The sequence below is a fragment of the Aptenodytes patagonicus genome, chromosome 9 (genome assembly GCF_965638725.1).
Source record: "Aptenodytes patagonicus chromosome 9, bAptPat1.pri.cur, whole genome shotgun sequence".
NCBI classification, from domain to species: domain Eukaryota; kingdom Metazoa; phylum Chordata; class Aves; order Sphenisciformes; family Spheniscidae; genus Aptenodytes; species Aptenodytes patagonicus.
Window position 1 is genome coordinate 8,080,193 of NC_134957.1, and position 17,311 is coordinate 8,097,503.

Below are 17,311 nucleotides of genomic sequence, written 5' to 3' on the forward strand. Positions count from 1 at the left end.
CCACAGCTTCTACGTGGCACACATCACTTGGAGAGGTTGCCTTGCCACCAGCGTTCACCTTTTCTTCAGGGGAACCCATGTCTTCACTGAATCTGATGTTTGCTAGCTAAGATTTTCTTAAACCTTATTGCAGCAAACATAGCTGTGACACGAAATCTATGAAAAGCACTTACACATGAGTGAATACTCTTCACCAGTTCCCAGCACCAGGAGGTTTTGCTATCTATCGCTTCCCTTTTGGACCCTCACCAAGCCACCACTTACTGTCTCATCTATAGTGTGGGGAGAAGCCCACCACCGTGCTGCCAGTCAGCCGTGGCAAGAGGGCTCCTGGCCCCTGCAAGGCTCTCGCTGCCTGCCAAGCACTTTGACCACTCCTGGTGATACAGACACTGGACTCGCACGGAGGAAGCACATGGGGAGGGCTTTGTGTGAAGAGGTAGCGTCTCTCTGCAAGCTGTTGTATAGACAGTGATTCAAATGAAGCTCAAATGCCTTTCACTAAAAATAAAAACCAAAGGGCTTGAAAAATCTATTTAAGTGAGTGTTGTTCTCTATCTTTACTGTGATGTTTGTGATCCCCTTATTTGACTTCATTGTCTCCAAGTCCGGAAAGACTTTTAGCAGTCCTCCCATTCTAAACATGGGGTTTATATTTACACTATCTGCCCATTGGTTCATTTTTGGTTTCCCTGTTGCATCTTGCCATTTCCTTGTGCTTTTGTACGCTCACAGATTTTTGTATATCTGCGCTTCGTTGCTTCCCAAAAAATGTCGGTTCTAATACCAGATGGGTTTATACACATGCTTATGCTTTTGTTTTGGATAGACCCATTCAGACAAAGAGCCCTCTTCATTGTACATACTTCAGTGCTCAGACAGATTATAGTTTTAGAGAGCATCTAAAATATATGTGTTGTACGTAGATAAGAATAGTTTTCTAAGGTGGTCAACTTAGTCCAGCTTCACAAAGAATATTAGCAGTGCCATGCCAACTAGTGAAGCACCCAGCTTTCAAACTGAAGTTTAAAATGAGACATTATGTGTGGGTGAATCCAGTGTAAAACGCTTTTGTAACAGAAAGCATGCTAAGTTGTTTGGCCAAGCTAACAGGAACTACTAAGGACGTACATATACACACCATACTCCTTGCTCCAGTTAATACTGAATAAAATACCAATGTATTAACTGAAATTGCAAGAGTAGGCCCATCCTGGGTAACAACCTTATTTACTCAACTGCAGAGTGATGGTTATACTTATATTTAGTCAGTGGAGATCTTAAAGAGTGAATTTTTATGGTTTTTTTTCTCCATTTCCTCCACCTTTATTAGTCAGCTAATAGTGTTCATCAATTGAGAAGACTGTAGACACAGAGGTGTACCGCATTTTGAACTGATGAAATTACAAACCTCCATAGATTTGTATATTGCATTAAACAAGTCACTTATTTAACCTTTATTTAATCACCCTTTCCCCATTGTAAATGAGAATGAGGTAGATCTTTCACGTGATGGTCTTTGTAGATCCACACCCACCTCCCTCCCCCTGCGTACTTTATATACGCATATATACATCTGTGCCCCATAACATCATCCCACAGAATGGGTAAGGTTATTGGGGATGAAGGCAGAGCTCAGATCTGATGTGTGCATCCTTTCTTTAGATCAGACAAATTCAGGGGGTCATTACTAGATTACCAAACTTTGAACTTTTTTTCCCCCCAAAATTTCTGTTCTTTACTATGGAAAGTTGTCACTTGTGATATTTCAGGCCCTTTTAGAACCCCTATGAAAAGAATTGGTATTAAAACTTGGATTTACTCATTTTTTTTACAATTAATAGCATCAAAGTCTTCCCAGCTGCCCAAAATTATCTTTTTTTATCCTGGTACTTTCTGCTATAGCTTTATAGCTTGATACACTTAAAATCTTAGACTATACCAGTATTTTTTATACCAGTACCAACTATAAAATCTATATTCATCACCTTTACAGCATAAGGATGGACTGTGGAATTATTATTACACATTATTAGTGTTGTCTCTCTGCTACTAGTTTGTGTATTATTATGTTGAGAGAGAGTAGCAGCTCTAAGGACAAAATAACACTTTTTTCACCATCCATAGGAACATGAAATTGCATATATTGTTTTCAAAATTAGCTATCACATGTAAAGTTATATTGTATATAGCTAAATAATAAAAGTAAGTGTATTCTTAGGTGCTCTTCGAATGAGGTCACAGTGCTTCTGAATTTCCCAGTATTCCTTTGAGCTTATGAAATTCTAGTGGCAATCCATGGAACAATGACGAGACATATGGCACACAGATGCACACGTACATGTGCACTCCTGGTCAATTTAAAAAACGCACTAAACATAAATTTAAGGGCTAATCACATTTACAGTTCACAAAATATTTTTTCACCTGTGTATGAATGCATATTGATGTGAGAAAAATGGCCCGATGAGGAAATGGCAAACTATTCATCTATTAGTTTAAAGTGAATGTGTCTCATTCACTGCTAATTTTAATCTGCAGAAACATTAAACTATGTCAGCTGATTCAGACTTAATTCTCACATATTCCATAGGAAAGATATGTTTTGGTACATGGTTTTCACAGCCTAATTTCCCACTGTTTTCTCCAGTTAGAAGTGTGTAAATATTTTTTAAAAAGCAGACTTAGGTATAAGATGTCGTATGTTTTGGTTTCCTGTATCTGCTTCTTACTGTAATAACTTTTAAACAAATGTTTGCATTTTAATAGAGTTGGGTTTATTTGGTTTTAGCTAATGTTTGTTTATTGTCTTAATTTTTCACTGGCTGTCAGATTGGCTGCATCCCAACGTCCAGGTGCTAGTGACGCTGAAAGGAGATGATCTGCATGGATTTCCAAAAAGAGTGCTGCTTACAAAGCAGACATCGGCATACGGCAAGGGGAGGCTGAACTCTAAGCACTGCTTTAAAATTTCCCAGCTCTGCTTGGTTTCACTGTGTTATGAACCATATCACTTCACTTAACACATCCTTTTCCTTCTTTTCTCTACACATTTTCTTCGCTCCTTCAGCCGCCCATCCTCTTCAGCCTTTGGGCAAGGCAGTTTATGCCATTTCTTTGTTCTTTGCCAGCACCTGTATACCTCAGTCCTAATAGTATTTACCAACTTTCTTGAATTCACTTACAGTTTATTCATAGCTAGTTTCTTCTTGCAAAGTTTTTATACTTCGAAATTGCAGACCAGAAACGCAACTGGTTTTGACTTCTCCACATGAACAATAACAGAACTGTGAAAAGGCTCAACTTTGAATTTCACCTGTTTCTGGAAATTATACCTACTGTAACCTAAGAGACTGTTTCAGTAACTGTACTGCCTTCTCTGAATTTTCATCCTCTGCTTGGATTGTTGCAAAACCATCCAAGTAGTCTTCACTACATGCATTTGTTGTACTTTCGGTACCCCACAGGAAGGCCAGCAGAAGTAATGAGAATTAAGGGGGAGAATTTCTTGTGCAAATACTGATCCAACTGGAACACTTCAAAAATTTGATCCAGGAGGAGAAACGATCACTGAGGCTGCTCTCCTTCAGGGTGTCTGTAACTCAGAATAATAGCTCTTGAGTTATTAGCTGGTTATGTTTGGCATTCATCTTCTGAAGTTACTGCCAAAGGCATATAGGCAGAATAAAGTATAACACCACATTGATAAATATGTGTCATTTCCCCCTGCCTTTCCCCAGAATTGTATAAAATGGAAAGGCATAATTGGAATGTTAGTAAATATAATAGATCAGAATTTATTTTGGTTTCTTTCCCAGCTTGAACCTTTGTAACATCAGACTTCAACCTGGAGTGAGTGACTTTCATGTCTGATTTACAAATCTTTCAAATGAAGTGTGGAAACAACATAAATGCTTACTTGGCCATGATTTTTCAGTTATGAGACCTTATCAGATTAGGAAAAAAAACAGATGAGAAAGCAAGCTGTGCCTGCAAAGGGAATGAGTTTGTCATCTCGTGAACTGTGCGTCTTCCATTGGCCAGCTGGTGGGATGGGGAGTCCCGTGAGGTTTCATGTGTCTCTTCCATTCCTCTCATGTTCCCTGTGCCACTACAATGTTTGTGGCTTTTAGCTTATTCTTACATCTGATCTACAAAATCTGAGGGTGGGACAGCATACAGAAAAAGAATGGCAGAGTTACTGTGCGTAGCAATCACATCTCTAAGTTAAATTTCAGATGGTAAAGGAATTCACAATAAAACATTACTTCCAGTTTATACTTCAGTGTTCCTGTTTTTCTCTAAGGGGCAAAAGATCTAAGGTGCAAATTTGACCTGCATTCTTCTTTTTGTCTCTGAGTGAGCATCTTTATGAAACACTCAGATCTGACAGAGGTACGGGTAATAGCTGGCAGATAGGGACTGGAAAGCTTTTCTGCCTGTCTTCCACCATACGTTAAATCATAGTGATGTGCCTTTATTTTACCCTTTTGATTATAAAGTATATTAAAACCAGAATTAAGAATGTCTTCAACTCTTTTCAATTTGCAGTGCAATGTGTGATAAACTATAGTTAAACAAGAGCAATTACTAAACAATTTTGCTAATTAGAAGATGGTTTGCCAAATATGTTACCTCATTTTTTTTCCCCTACTGTATTTTCCAAGAGCAATTAAGAAATGGCCATAAATATTACTGGCTACTGTTGAGGAAGACTTAATGGAAAGAGCTGTGGTAGTTGCACTGAGATAGTATGTACAAATAGAGATAGCAGAAGATAAGAATGGCCATACTGTGTCAAACTGAAGGGCGTCAAGCCCATGCTCTGGCCAGGAATATGCCAAGGGAAGAGTAGTATCAAGTATGCATCAAGGCTACACATTTCTGTGCCTAGAAATCCACAAGGACATCCATGAGGATGTCTTAAGTCACAGGCTGTATCTGTGTGCGTAATCACCCTAGACAGCTTTTGGGTTGTTTTTTTTTTTCCTTGCCTGAATTTGTGGAATCACTCTTTGATCAGATGTAAGTTAATGCCCCAGCAATAGCTCCCCAGCTGAGGTCCCACAGTAGGAAGGATTGCTTCCTTCTATTGCTTTACCCTGGTACCTGATCCTTTAATTTGATAGTCCTCATTTCCTGTATTAAATGCTGAACAGTCATTCTCTTGTCGTTTTCTTTGTGGCATTAATGATTATATGGACCTCTGTCTCATGAATTCTCGGTCGTTTCTTTTCCAGATTGCAGAGCCTTGATTTATTTAGCTGTTCCTTATGCAGATTATTCAGTGCAACTTCAAAAGCTCAGAATTAAAAGTACGTTTTTCTAATGCTAAATGATACTTGATTTCAGTCATTAATTTGTTCTTGTAGATTAACGTGATGTTTCATTACCAAGTCAGACACAACTGCAGAGTTACAAATATTTTATGACAACTTCAATTGTCTCTTTCTATTTTATTCTCTGGCAATAAAATCTCCAAATAAATTATTCCCATGCTTTTGACTTCATTTTCATTTCACACATGGTCACTGATGTAGATGCATAAGTCTTTGAGCAGGAGGTAGGAATAGATGACCTCCTGAGACCTCGTCAACCTGAATTATTCTATGAGTCGATAAAATCTATAATAAGTAATTTTCTTCAGTGATAGCAGAAACATATGAGCATAATTAGAAACATGTAAACCTCTTCTTTAAAAGGCATGCAAAAGATACCACAGATTTTCTGCAAAGACAAAACTTGTGAATTTTCATCTGAGCAGCCCTCTATATGGAACGAGCTCCCTAACACAGCAAGCAGGAAACTGAACATTTTTGTGCTCCATTTAATCCTACAGCCCAGCTGGCTAGAAGCAGCACTCTGGTGGCCAAGCAGCATTTGTGTTTTAGTGCCGCTGCGAAACCATGGAATGAGTTTCTGGTGTCCTCTCCCCACCCCACCTCCCCCCAAAAGGATGTCAGGCTGCTTTCTTTTTTTCCTAGCTGGTGAAATGTGCTGACATTATTTGTGAAACGAGTAAGTGATACAGGTTAGTTGTAGGTTTTATGTAAAAGCCTAAGCATCTGTAGACAAAATAAAAAATAATTTTATTTGTCTCCCTCTGGCCATGTATAGTTCAAATAGATAACTGGTCCAGGATTTTAATATTACGAAATATAAAGCAAAAAAGGTACTTGCCCTAAATCACACAACATGTAAGCAGGAGCACTGACAGATCACATCGCATCTAATTGAGCAAACAAATCAAGAGCGTTGGGTTAGAGGAAAGAGTTGGGAGCAGAGTCCTGTGGTGAAGGAGGAGCAAGAAGAAGAAGAAACTTCTGGGAGCTGTGCTGTGTCAGTAATAGGGAAAGAGGAGGCTGCGAGGATGTTTTAATCCACCGGTCTTTGGCTGGGCTGAAGGTGGGGAAAGAGTGGTAGCAAGGCATGAGGGACCGTGATTGCCAACAGCACAGGGAGAAACACCCACGAAAAGCCAGACAGTGAGGGACAGGGGGTGAAAGGCAGACCAGGTATGGAGCTGGGAAACTCAAAGGAACATAAAAGCAACCAGGTAGTAAATAAAGTGGGAGCCAAAAGCAGATCAAACCAACAGCAGCTGACCACAATCACCTTTATTTTCCTGGAGTCACTTTATGGACAAAAGCATGGGATGGTGATTTCCTTCAGGCCTGAAGATGAAAGATGCTTTTGGAAGGCAGAGCACGGAGGGTGAGATCTGCTTTTCTGTCCTGTTCCCGCAGACGTGCAACAGAGAATTTGCTCATAGCGATGCCAGAAGCTTTGGACTGAGCATCTGCAGCGTTACAGAGCCAACTGTATTCAAAATTTCAGGGAAGGTTCTGGGTGTCAAATGCCTGATTTTGGTGAGAAAGACCCTGACCTCCTCAGCTCTAAGAAAGAAAAAAAGCAGGCTTAAAAGCAAAGGATCCCCTATAGTGCTTCCAACTGTCCAACAGCAGTTTATCACTGGATTAGTTTATAAGAAATAAGTAGCAAATTGTGCAAACTTCAGGTTTACTGCCCTATTAGAAGTGAAACTTTTCAGGAATGAAAAGAATGTTTTACAAAAAACCCCATCAAACTTCAAACAATGCTGTCACCAAAGAACAAATAACAACATATTTGTATATCCAGGACAATGACTCCTGAAGTCTTTCCAAAATTACTTCTAGCTCGATGTAAATCAGGGAGATATATGCATATGCCCGTGAATTGTTCAACTGTAGAAATGTCTTTTTTTCCTGTATAGCAGATGCACAAAGGGAATAGGAATGTTTTATAACTTCTTAGGCTTTTAAATAATAAATAAATGGCTTACATTCTCAGTTTGAGACGTCTTGATTTTTGCGTACTGTGTAATACTGAAGTATGCAAACATTTTTTTAGAAAGAATTATTTTTCCCTTTTTAAAAAGAATATAAACCCTCAAGAATATGATAAAACGTCACAGTCGGTTTCTGAATACTTTGCATCTTAATATGGTTGAAGTTAAGGCAGTAGGTAATTTCTGAGTTTTTCCCTTGAGCTGCATAGTTCTTTTCATATGTAATTATTCTCTGAGTGCATTAGATAATGCTATGGTTCCCACAGCTGTATACACATCTATAAATCATTAATGAGGCAGTTAACTGAAACAAAACTATAAAAGATTTGCATTACCCGGCAGAACCCAGCCTTAATTGACTTCCAGTTATTTACAATTAATTTTTCCATTTGGAATAATGATTGCAAGCAACTTAGGGGTTTTTTTTATTACTCAGGAATTAGATGCTGACTTTTCATCAAAAGTTTTTACAGCAGGACCCTGTCAGCGGACAGTAATGAGCTTGAGGTAATCTTATTTTTACACGCACGTGTACACATACACCCCCCCCCCCCATTGGTAGAGGAGACATGGGTGGGAGGCGGCGGCGCTTGTAGTAAAATGGGGACAGGAGCCCGCACTAACTTTTGTTTTTTCTTTTTATCACATGCCTAAATTTAACAACAATTAATTTCCTTTCTTTATAGCATCTAGCTGAAAGGGAACACAATGAACAGAGCTGGCTACAGTTCTAGATAGAATAAACTGCATGAAGAGTGAGTAAATATTTATTTCTGTCTTTCTCTCTTACAAGACTGTAAGATAGAAACCAGGGAATAAGTGATGCAAAGGCTGTCAAGTAAATATTAATCCATTATGCTATTTAAAAAATTACTTTTATAGAAATATAGCGCACAAAGTAAATCCTCATTAACTTGTCATTGTTTGAGTAAGCCACAGAACTCGAGGCTGTGCATCAGGCTCTGGACATACACAACTAAGAGATCTGCTCTCTCTGCCCCATAAGCGTAACTCTCACTGACATTAATGGGCTGTGGATGTATTCATCAGGAAGGGATGTCACGTTCAAATTCCTAATAAAACTTAAGTCAAAAATAACCAGAGCCCATTTGCAGCAGCTGACGTTATCATCTTCATTATCTTTCAATCTCCAATTTTGAAAATGCCTAAGCAGATAGATAGAGCCCATCAGCTGTAACTCCTGGTCAGTTCTCTGTTTCTAAATCACAGCTATAAAATAAGTAAAATCTTATGTATTGGGGTGCACTATACTGGAACCACTATCATTGGAAATCAATCCTTCCCTGAGACCGAGCAAATGATACCTTTGTTTCCCCTGCTACCCTTATTGGGTACAACATACGTAAAATAAATGTTCGGGTTTGTTTCTTTCTCTCCCCCTCAGATACTGCTGCCATGCTGAGGAAGTAAAATTACCCGCTATTTTTCTTGTTTCAAAATAAATAATTTTGTTGTCCTTTGACTTACAGGGACTGTCTCTCTAAGAAAGACCATCTCTTTCCTTTCATGAAAATTGGCTAGGTACGCTGCTCTGAGCGAGGAACTGAAAGTAAAACCGGTGTCGTGAGCACGGAAAAGGTCAGTTGCAATCAGCATTAGGAGCTTTGATTTCTTTGTCAGTTGTGTAGACCAAAAGGCATACGCTGGTGAATATGGGAGAGCTGGATTCTGAGTGACGGTAAAGCTAACGGCTGCTTTCTGCGCCTTATCAATAGGTGCCAGCGAAAGGCCAGTATAATTGATCTAGAAAATGTGGGCCCCGTGACAATCAAACACTCGTAACCTTGAAAATCTTGCAATCTAGTGCTGAAGTAATTTTTTTCCAGGTTATGTTCCGCTGGGTTGTGTTACAGTGTGTAATGTAAAGTAACGTGACAAGACTAGACATGGGTCATTCAGTCTGTCAGTAATTCAGAGCTTGGCAAATTGGTCCTCCCTCTTCACCAGTCCATGAACTTCACAGATACTTAACTTATTCATGCTACGCTAGCTACCACATTATTTTAGCTGGAAAAGCTACTGCGATGTGTGAAATCTGAGAGGCTTTTCTTTTTGAAATTGGGCTGGTACCAGATGAGCAAACAGTATTATTATTTTCATTAAGATATCACATCCTGTCAACACATAACATTGGCAATTGCATTTCAAATAATTGCGTACTTGACAAATTGTGTAGCATAATTTAGACTGTCCTTTCACTGTGTTCATGGTCCTTCTTATCGGGCTTGATTTCCTGGGTTGGGGAAGAGTCTTTTATTCTTTTTGTAAACTCAGAGCTCCAGTAACTTTTTATGCGCGTAGGTGATATTGCTGACATCACTGATTTTTTTTTTTCCGCTGGGTGCAACTATTTTCATAATTCTAAAACTGAGAAGTCCACTATGTTCCAGAAAGTATTAAACTGATCCACCCCTTTCTTGTACGGATTCTGAACAGAGTCTGTTACTGCCTGCCTTCAAAACAGTGAAAAAGAAATACTGTGGCTTTGGAGTTTCTTGAGGGTTTGCTTTGAAGAAGCCAGAACTAATTTCAGTGAAAACAGAACTTTCATTTGGTGAAAATTTCTGTTTATTTGAAAAACTATTAACTATCAAAAATACGCAATTTACTTACCAGCTCTGTTACAAATCAAGAGTCTTAGTCCTGCAGTGTTTCTCATCACAACAGCAGACTTCTCATTTTTCTGTGACTCCTTGCAGTATTATGAGCGTGGCCTGGTTTTGATTTGGTTTCAGAGCCAGCGTCTGTGAATCAGGTCTGCGAACTAAACACAACTGCTTTTCTCTTTTTCCTTTTACTTTTTTTTTCCAAGTTAGTATGAGCTGAACATAATAAATATTAGAAGAAATAAAGAATTACAATCGGGGTGTGAGGAATTCATTTTTTCCTTTGGAATGGAATCTCAGTATTAAACTACTAGGAAAAAGCCATGAAAGGAATCAGTGGTTTTTCCACTGCTTTGCACATTGTAGAGTCATTTCAACATGTGTAATATAGGTGTCAAATGCTAATAAATCAGCTGTCAGATGCTATCAAATACTTATTTTGCACAGGTGTAAATGACCACATAAAATGCAAAGCACTGATCTGACACCAAAAATCTCTGAGTACTGTTTCTGTCTTCACCAGTTTTATAGAACTATTAAAAAAAAGTCCAATAGGGAGTTTATTCCTTGTTATTTAAGTTACTAGCTTTTTTTGTCCTTTTTCTTACTTTTTGGGATATGGTTGCCCTCTGCCCCCGTCCCACCCAATTGACACCAAGGGAGAGAATGCAACAATTTATATGGAATTGCTTTGGACTGGTCTATGAAGAAAAATACGTTTCATACGAATGTTACGAATGATAAAGCATTTTTCCTGCCAAAACATCTCTGTAAGTGCCCCAGCATCATCAACTGATGGCAGCACAGCTCTGGGAATAAACAGACTTTCGGTTAATGGCAGGAATCATCAGGGGAAACACGAAACAGGTATTTCTTCCTGATACAGAATGAAACGTGATTAACGTTAAATGCCAAATCCTACTGGGACTGGAGCGACTTAAAGTTTATTTTTCATTCCTGTTTATTCTTTCTTCTCTTTTTAGCTAATTCATCTTGTTTCATTTAATACAAATGGTTTTTCCTTTCTATTTGGCCACTTTGGTGGAAAGGGGGGGACACAATTCATTTTACGCATGCGGCCTTTTGGTAATAAGATTAAAGCTTCAGGCAAAGCCCAGATCCTAAAATGCGAACAATGCAGGCGCTCCATGCCTGTATTCAACCCTCCAAAGGTAGGGGTCAGCGTACTATGACCCCAACCACTTCTTTGCCTCTCCAGCGGGACAGCTGCGGGCGCAGCCTGAAAGGCGTCTGCTCCCTGGTGCCGTGCGTACAGGCATGTGATAGTGCGACACTCAGCTGCTTAATGCATAATGATTACCTAAGGCTGTACGCTTTGAAAGGACTCTTAATAACCTCAATATAAGAGGTATTGTATTGCAGTGTTTCTTATGAAGGAACTGCGATGCAAACTTTATGATGATGACACCATGTCTTCACCTAACAATCCAAAATGACTGTTTCTAGCCATTGCCTTATTTCAGACTTTCTTGTGAAAAATAAATACGTCTGTCTCTCTGTTGGCTGACTGAAGCACACAATGATTCATTAGAGCTGGGCCAGTTCTCTGTAGTTCAGTATGAACTTGCCACTTCTCCGGCTGTTTCATCTCCACCATCCCTCTGACCGGCCAAAATTTAGTCCAGAATACTGGGCACTTGCTCTGTTACCAGGAGCAGCAGGTATATGTGTGGCCTAACCCGTCTGAGACGATTGTTGCTTTTAAAGCTAAGGACCTTTTAAACATAAAAGGCTGTCCCCGCTGTGTTGGCATAGAGCTGGATTGCTCTTCGGGGTAAGAAAGACCTGCAGTTAGTCAGGCAGATGATACGCTAGCCACTGAATACAAATCGGGAAGCTAGGGCAGCCCTCATAGCTCTAATGAAGGTGAGCAATTACGTTTTAGGGGCAGCAAAAACTTCCCCTTTTCCCACGACTAACCCCTCTTGTAGACAGCCAAAGCAAAGAACTGATCTATAGTGAAAGGGATCTACTACTCGGTGAATACGCATTTCAATGTCATTTTTGAAAAAGCAGCGCGTACATTTTCAAACATGCCAAGCCAAATGCCTTTTTAAAAAATTTAAATATTAGAAAAGATCCAATTTGTTAAGTATCAGTTATCATAAGAGCATTTTAACACATGGTGCTGTATTTACTGTCGTAATTTTTGATTATGTCAACAGAATCACATAATGAAGATACAGTAAAATCTTACTGTATTTCTAACTGGAACTCAGAATAATGGGAGTTCTTCTTTATTTTAAAAAATGAGCTCCAAAAAGCCTTTTTTCCCCCTGCCTTAGATGACCACACTCCAACATTCATGCAAAGGCTGCTCTAATAAGGTGCCAGCGATAGCTGGCCAACGGAAGCAGAAGTGGATGACGGTCTAATGGAAAGGGAGCAAGCTGCAGCGTTTGTGCTCTGCCGACACGGAATTGGCTCATTTCAACTGCTTTCTCTGACGTACAAATAGAAAACGGTAGTAATTCATAATTCATCTATAAATTCATCATTATAAAAATACTTTTTTCTCCCCTTCCGTCCCAGCTTCAAATCATCAAAGAAAGATGCCTGTATTTGCAGACAGAACTAAAGTAAAAATGTTTCTTAACAGTGATTTTACAAGTGCCTAAATGTTTGTAGTACGTATAACAAATGACGATCGCACATGACCTGGCTTTAAAAAAACCTCTGTGAACTCCTTTCCCTCTCCATCCCTCCTCGCCCCAGCAAGGACCAGCAGCGCAGGCAGGCTGCTGCGGTACAGCAGCAGGAAGAAGCAGCGGGAAAGCGGGAAGCCTTTCCAGCGGTATTGCTGCCAAAGGCGACAGATCCTCGGCCCGGGGCCGGCGAGGCTGTGAATTATCACACGGGGTTTAGGACTAAGTCTGTGCCCACGCGCACACACGTATGCACAGGAGCACTTGTGGCGAGCAGCCACGAAGGAAATTCATAACAATTCGGGTTAGCCCACATTTTGTCATGTTACCAAAAATATTCTGTAAATAAATATATTAATGGGCCACTTACTTGTAGATAGCAATTACTTAAACCAGCATTCAGCTTTTAATGCACAGCCATGCATTTCTAAAGGAGAGTGTTCTCGCTGTGTATTACTATAGATCCAGATTTTAAATTGAGATTGGTCACTATTGATTCTGTTAGGGTTTATTATGATAGCAGTCTGCATTACACAAGATTCATAAAACTGCTGAAATACATTCTCCATCAACTTGCCTGCGCTTAGCCAAGATCACCTTGTGTCCAGCTAACACCAACTGTATTGGCGTAATGCCATTTCAAGGCAATTTACAAACAAGGAGATGCTTTGTAGGAGACCGGAGCTGTCACAGAGGCAGATGCAGAGGGGCTGCGGGTGCCCCCCCCTCCCCCCCCCCCAGCCTGCAAACACCCATCCCCAGCTGAGCTTCCTGCAGCCCATACACTACATCAACATGGGTCTTTGGCATCCCTCTGCTCCGCCACTTTTAGGAGGTGCTGAGGACAGGGGCACAGCCAAAGTCCTGCTCCTCTCAGGCATTTTCGTTTGAAAAAAACCCAAAAGCCAAAACCTCAAAGAGGCGACGTCCCTCTTGGGCTTCCAGCACTGTAGCCAGCCGGGCCGTTCAGCTCACTGCCTCCAAGGAGGAGCAGCACGGTGAAGGCTGAATTGCCTACTGCCCTGCTCTACCCCTGGGCTGGAGGATGCGGGTTCTCCTAAACTCTCTTACTGAGATTGTTCCACTGTTTGAAAGACGAAATGAACAAGGGGAGTGAGAACCGTAGCCGAATGTGAAATTGTGTCCATGAGAAATTAAAAAAAAGCTCAACGTTGCCTGTGTTCGCTGTTCTGTACCACCAGGCAGGAATGAGATCATGGGGCCACGCAGCTTTCTGAAAGCGGCACACGCTGCTGCAGGCTGCAGAGCCTGGAACTAGACAAAGTCTACGCTGAGGCTTTCTACACTGCACGGAGAAAAAAAAAATCACGTGCCGCGTCAGACCTGTCCCCCGAATGTCTGTGTGTCGGGTGGGCGAAGGACGTACTCTGAAACACAGCGCTGCAGTGCGTGAATGTTGTGTGGTCCGACTCCCTGGTGGGAAACGGCTCCTCGGCTCTACAATCACAGAGCCCCACATTCCATACTGCATCAGCCAGAAACCATCACGTAACAGTTTTGGGGCCAGATCCCTATGCAGGAGGGTGTCAGCTGGATTATTCCTGAGGAGATGATAGGAAGCAAAATTAAATAATAAAAAAAATTGAGATCTGCACTTTTATCTGAACCATTCCATCGTAACTGGCCAAACCTGTTGCTTGTCCTGGCTTTAAGATGTTTCTCCAACAGAAAGTGTTAGTTACACGTGTGCTCGTTAGGTTGCGCTGACACATAAAAAGCTCAGTGTCTCGGGTTGTCAGTATTTATCAGGAGCTACCTAATAAGGACTTAACAACAGAGTCAGTCTCTGAAGTTTATCAGTTTCCTAAATCTCATTTGCCAGTACTTTGACATTTAAAACTATTCTGGGAAGGGCAAATTAGAAATCAATGACGTGCTCATCAACCCAGTATCAATGCGGCCCTAAGAAGTGTAGATCAGCCATTGGGGAAAAAAAATGCTAAAATTGCCTTTATGGAGACTAAAGAGAAATGCGAGATGCTACCATTTCAAAGACTGAACTATTTAGTTACTTTAAGTCTTTCTAAAATGCATCAAAGAGCTCTTTTCAAAATCTGCAATTCACAGGAGCAATACCAGAGTTCGGTCAATCAGTCAGAAACGCTGCGGTATCCCAAGGACTCTTTCAAGTCCTTTTTCAAAATAAGACTTAGAAATAAGGTCCAACCCTCATTTCAGAGAATCCTGCCGGAACAGCAACTAAGATTAATAAAAAGTCAAAGGTGGAATTTAAGTTCAGGCGCTGCAGTGTTTTACTCACACATGACCTTTTATTAAGAGGGCGGGAGCACCCACAATTCCGAATGCTCCTGTTTCTTCGCATCATCCACTTTTTGGTTGTTTAAATCAACGCCAGTGTGATTAATGCAGTTATTAGAATGCTTGCAAGAAAAATAATATGGAATAAACCATGTTTGTACATTGAAAGACTATTCTGATAATTAGTCTGATCACCTATAAAACAGAGGCCAGCATGTTTTCTTGAGCTGACACCTGGTCAAGCTAAACGATTTCTTTTCGGAATGAAAAATCAGGTGATTCTTTTCTGCTGTATTGAAGCTACACTTCAAAAGTTAGCAAAAGTCTGTTAACCAGAAAAAAAAAATCTAGTGACAAAAATAAATGAAATTTTGAACGCTGTACATACAGATATAGATAGCAGTATACGTAACCATAGGAAATGTATTCCCCATAGATCTGTTTAAAGGTTTTGTTTTTACGTGACAGTGATTTAATTCGGGGTGTGTGTGTGTGTGTCTAAACGTTAAGTATCGTATATAAACCTGCGCCTGTAAGCAAGCAAGCATTGTGCCTTTGACCCATGAATGAAAGTAAAGAGTGAAGAGGTGATTACTTAATTCCACTTGACTCAGACCAGCTTTCAGCCACGTGTTTTGAGAAAGGAAGGTTTCAGTTGCAGAGTTCAGAATTTGGAACATACAATAATTAGGAAAATGTTTAATACCAACCCACCCTCTTTATTAAGTAATTTCTTCAAGTATTTTCAATAGTGCAAATTATTGTTTTGCATTAGTACAATAACTGGGAATTCACAGTCAAAAAAAAAAATCTTAAAAGATTTCCAAAGTCAAACAAAAAATTTTTAATACTGTATTTTTAGCAAGAACATTTTTAACAAAGAATGTGTACTTTAACTTAATATGGTACAACAGAGAAACCATACTTAAAAGTTTCCATTATCTAACACTCTACTGCATATTCATTTTTTCATCTTAAAAGACCAAAAGCCAAGCTGAACTGAGCATAAAAAAAAGCATCAATTATAATCCTCATATTACGTCAGCTATTAGGGTTTAGCTCACACTTTTGAATTGGTCATCTAATGAAAGGACAATTTTTACATCATTCTTTTAAAAAATGTACACACATTTCTTTTTAAAACGTAATATATATCGAGTATCTGCTTCAGTAAACAAAGCTTAATTTATAAACACAATCGAAACAGCTCCATGTTGAACAGTTTCAGTGATAAACTGGACTTGTATGATGTACAGCCAGTGAGGACCTTTGTGGCTTAAAATCATTGTGCCATTGCTATACAGTAAGAGCTACCTCCTTAGAAAAAAAAAAAAGTTCTTTTTTGGGGGGAAGGGGGAATAATTCCTGTATGTGCTTAAAAATACTAAAACTCCTTTCTATCTCCGGGGACCTAAAAATGATCTGTTGCAACAGGCTTGGTTTGGTACGGTAAGCTTGTAAAAAGTCTCAATATTTCTTAATGACAATACGGCAGTTTTCGATGCAGCAACAGTAAATTGCTTGAAATTGTCCTTCAAGTTTCATGCTACAAATCCTGTTCTTCACACAGTACTGAAGGCATCAAAGGTTGGGAGGGACGTTTTTCATGAACTATATATAGTCTTCAAATAGCAATCATTATACATTTTTCAACAATAGGTGTTTCCTTCAGTACATAATAGTAGGTTTGATGTATGTTCTGTTTTCTGGAGAAAAAAAAAAGAGAAGAAAAAAGGTCAATTACAGTTAGACGTTTTATAATTAATTGAAACTTCGGTGGGATTCCTTATTTGTTTACAGACTTTTTTCTTCTGAAGCCAATTTATCAGATCTACAAGTGATATAAACTATCCACCACGTCAGTACGTGTCACGTAGGAAAAAGAGGCACCGGGTGGCAAAGCTCTGCAAAGCCCTCGAGGGGTGAACGTTACGGGCCGGTCTCAGGGCACTGACCACCTTCTGACCCGGTGGTACAGGTGTGGGCACTCAGCGGGGCCAAAAGAACACCAGCCTTGTTTCTAACGGTGCTTGCCAGCCAGCACCTGCCGAGTAGAGGCTATAAATACTTTGATTTGGATTTTCTTCCTTTATGGCATTTGCTTTTTAATTGAACGCTCGTTTTCCTTCTTTTCTTTTTTTACAGAAGGCAGCCTGCGTTGCGTCGCATGCCTCCGTAAGACAGACAAACGTGGCATCAGCTTTACAACGTACCATTATTACATGCACAAAACCTTCGAGGGAACAGTCTGTTAAAACAAAATTGCATTGCATTAAAAAATGTAATAGAAGTAAATCAGTATCTGCTCTTTGGAAAACTGTTCTTTCATTCAGAAACCGCCACATTTCTTTTAAAATTCTTTTTCTTTATTTAGGGAAACAAACAGAAAGCCACTTACTTCGTTCATA

General features: G+C 39.8%; 1 protein-coding gene and 1 long non-coding RNA gene across 4 annotated transcripts in view; one reads left to right on the plus strand and one right to left on the minus strand.

Moving 5' to 3' along the window:
* Nucleotides 1-8,839: 8,839 nt before the first annotated feature.
* On the plus strand, nucleotides 8,840-17,198 carry LOC143164431 (uncharacterized). Its single transcript, XR_012996071.1, has 2 exons — nucleotides 8,840-8,929; nucleotides 17,049-17,198. It is a non-coding gene; the product is annotated as an uncharacterized LOC143164431 (long non-coding RNA).
* Nucleotides 15,701-17,311, minus strand: part of DACH2 (dachshund family transcription factor 2) — a 319,796-nt gene continuing 318,185 nt past the window's right edge. For 2 of the 3 annotated variants that reach the window (XM_076347010.1, XM_076347008.1), the window contains exon 13: nucleotides 15,701-16,609. In XM_076347010.1, the coding sequence (XP_076203125.1) occupies nucleotides 16,572-16,609 (38 nt within the window). In that variant the 3' untranslated portion in view covers nucleotides 15,701-16,571. The remainder of the gene's footprint in view (nucleotides 16,610-17,311) is intronic. The other variant, XM_076347011.1, reaches the window with a different exon arrangement.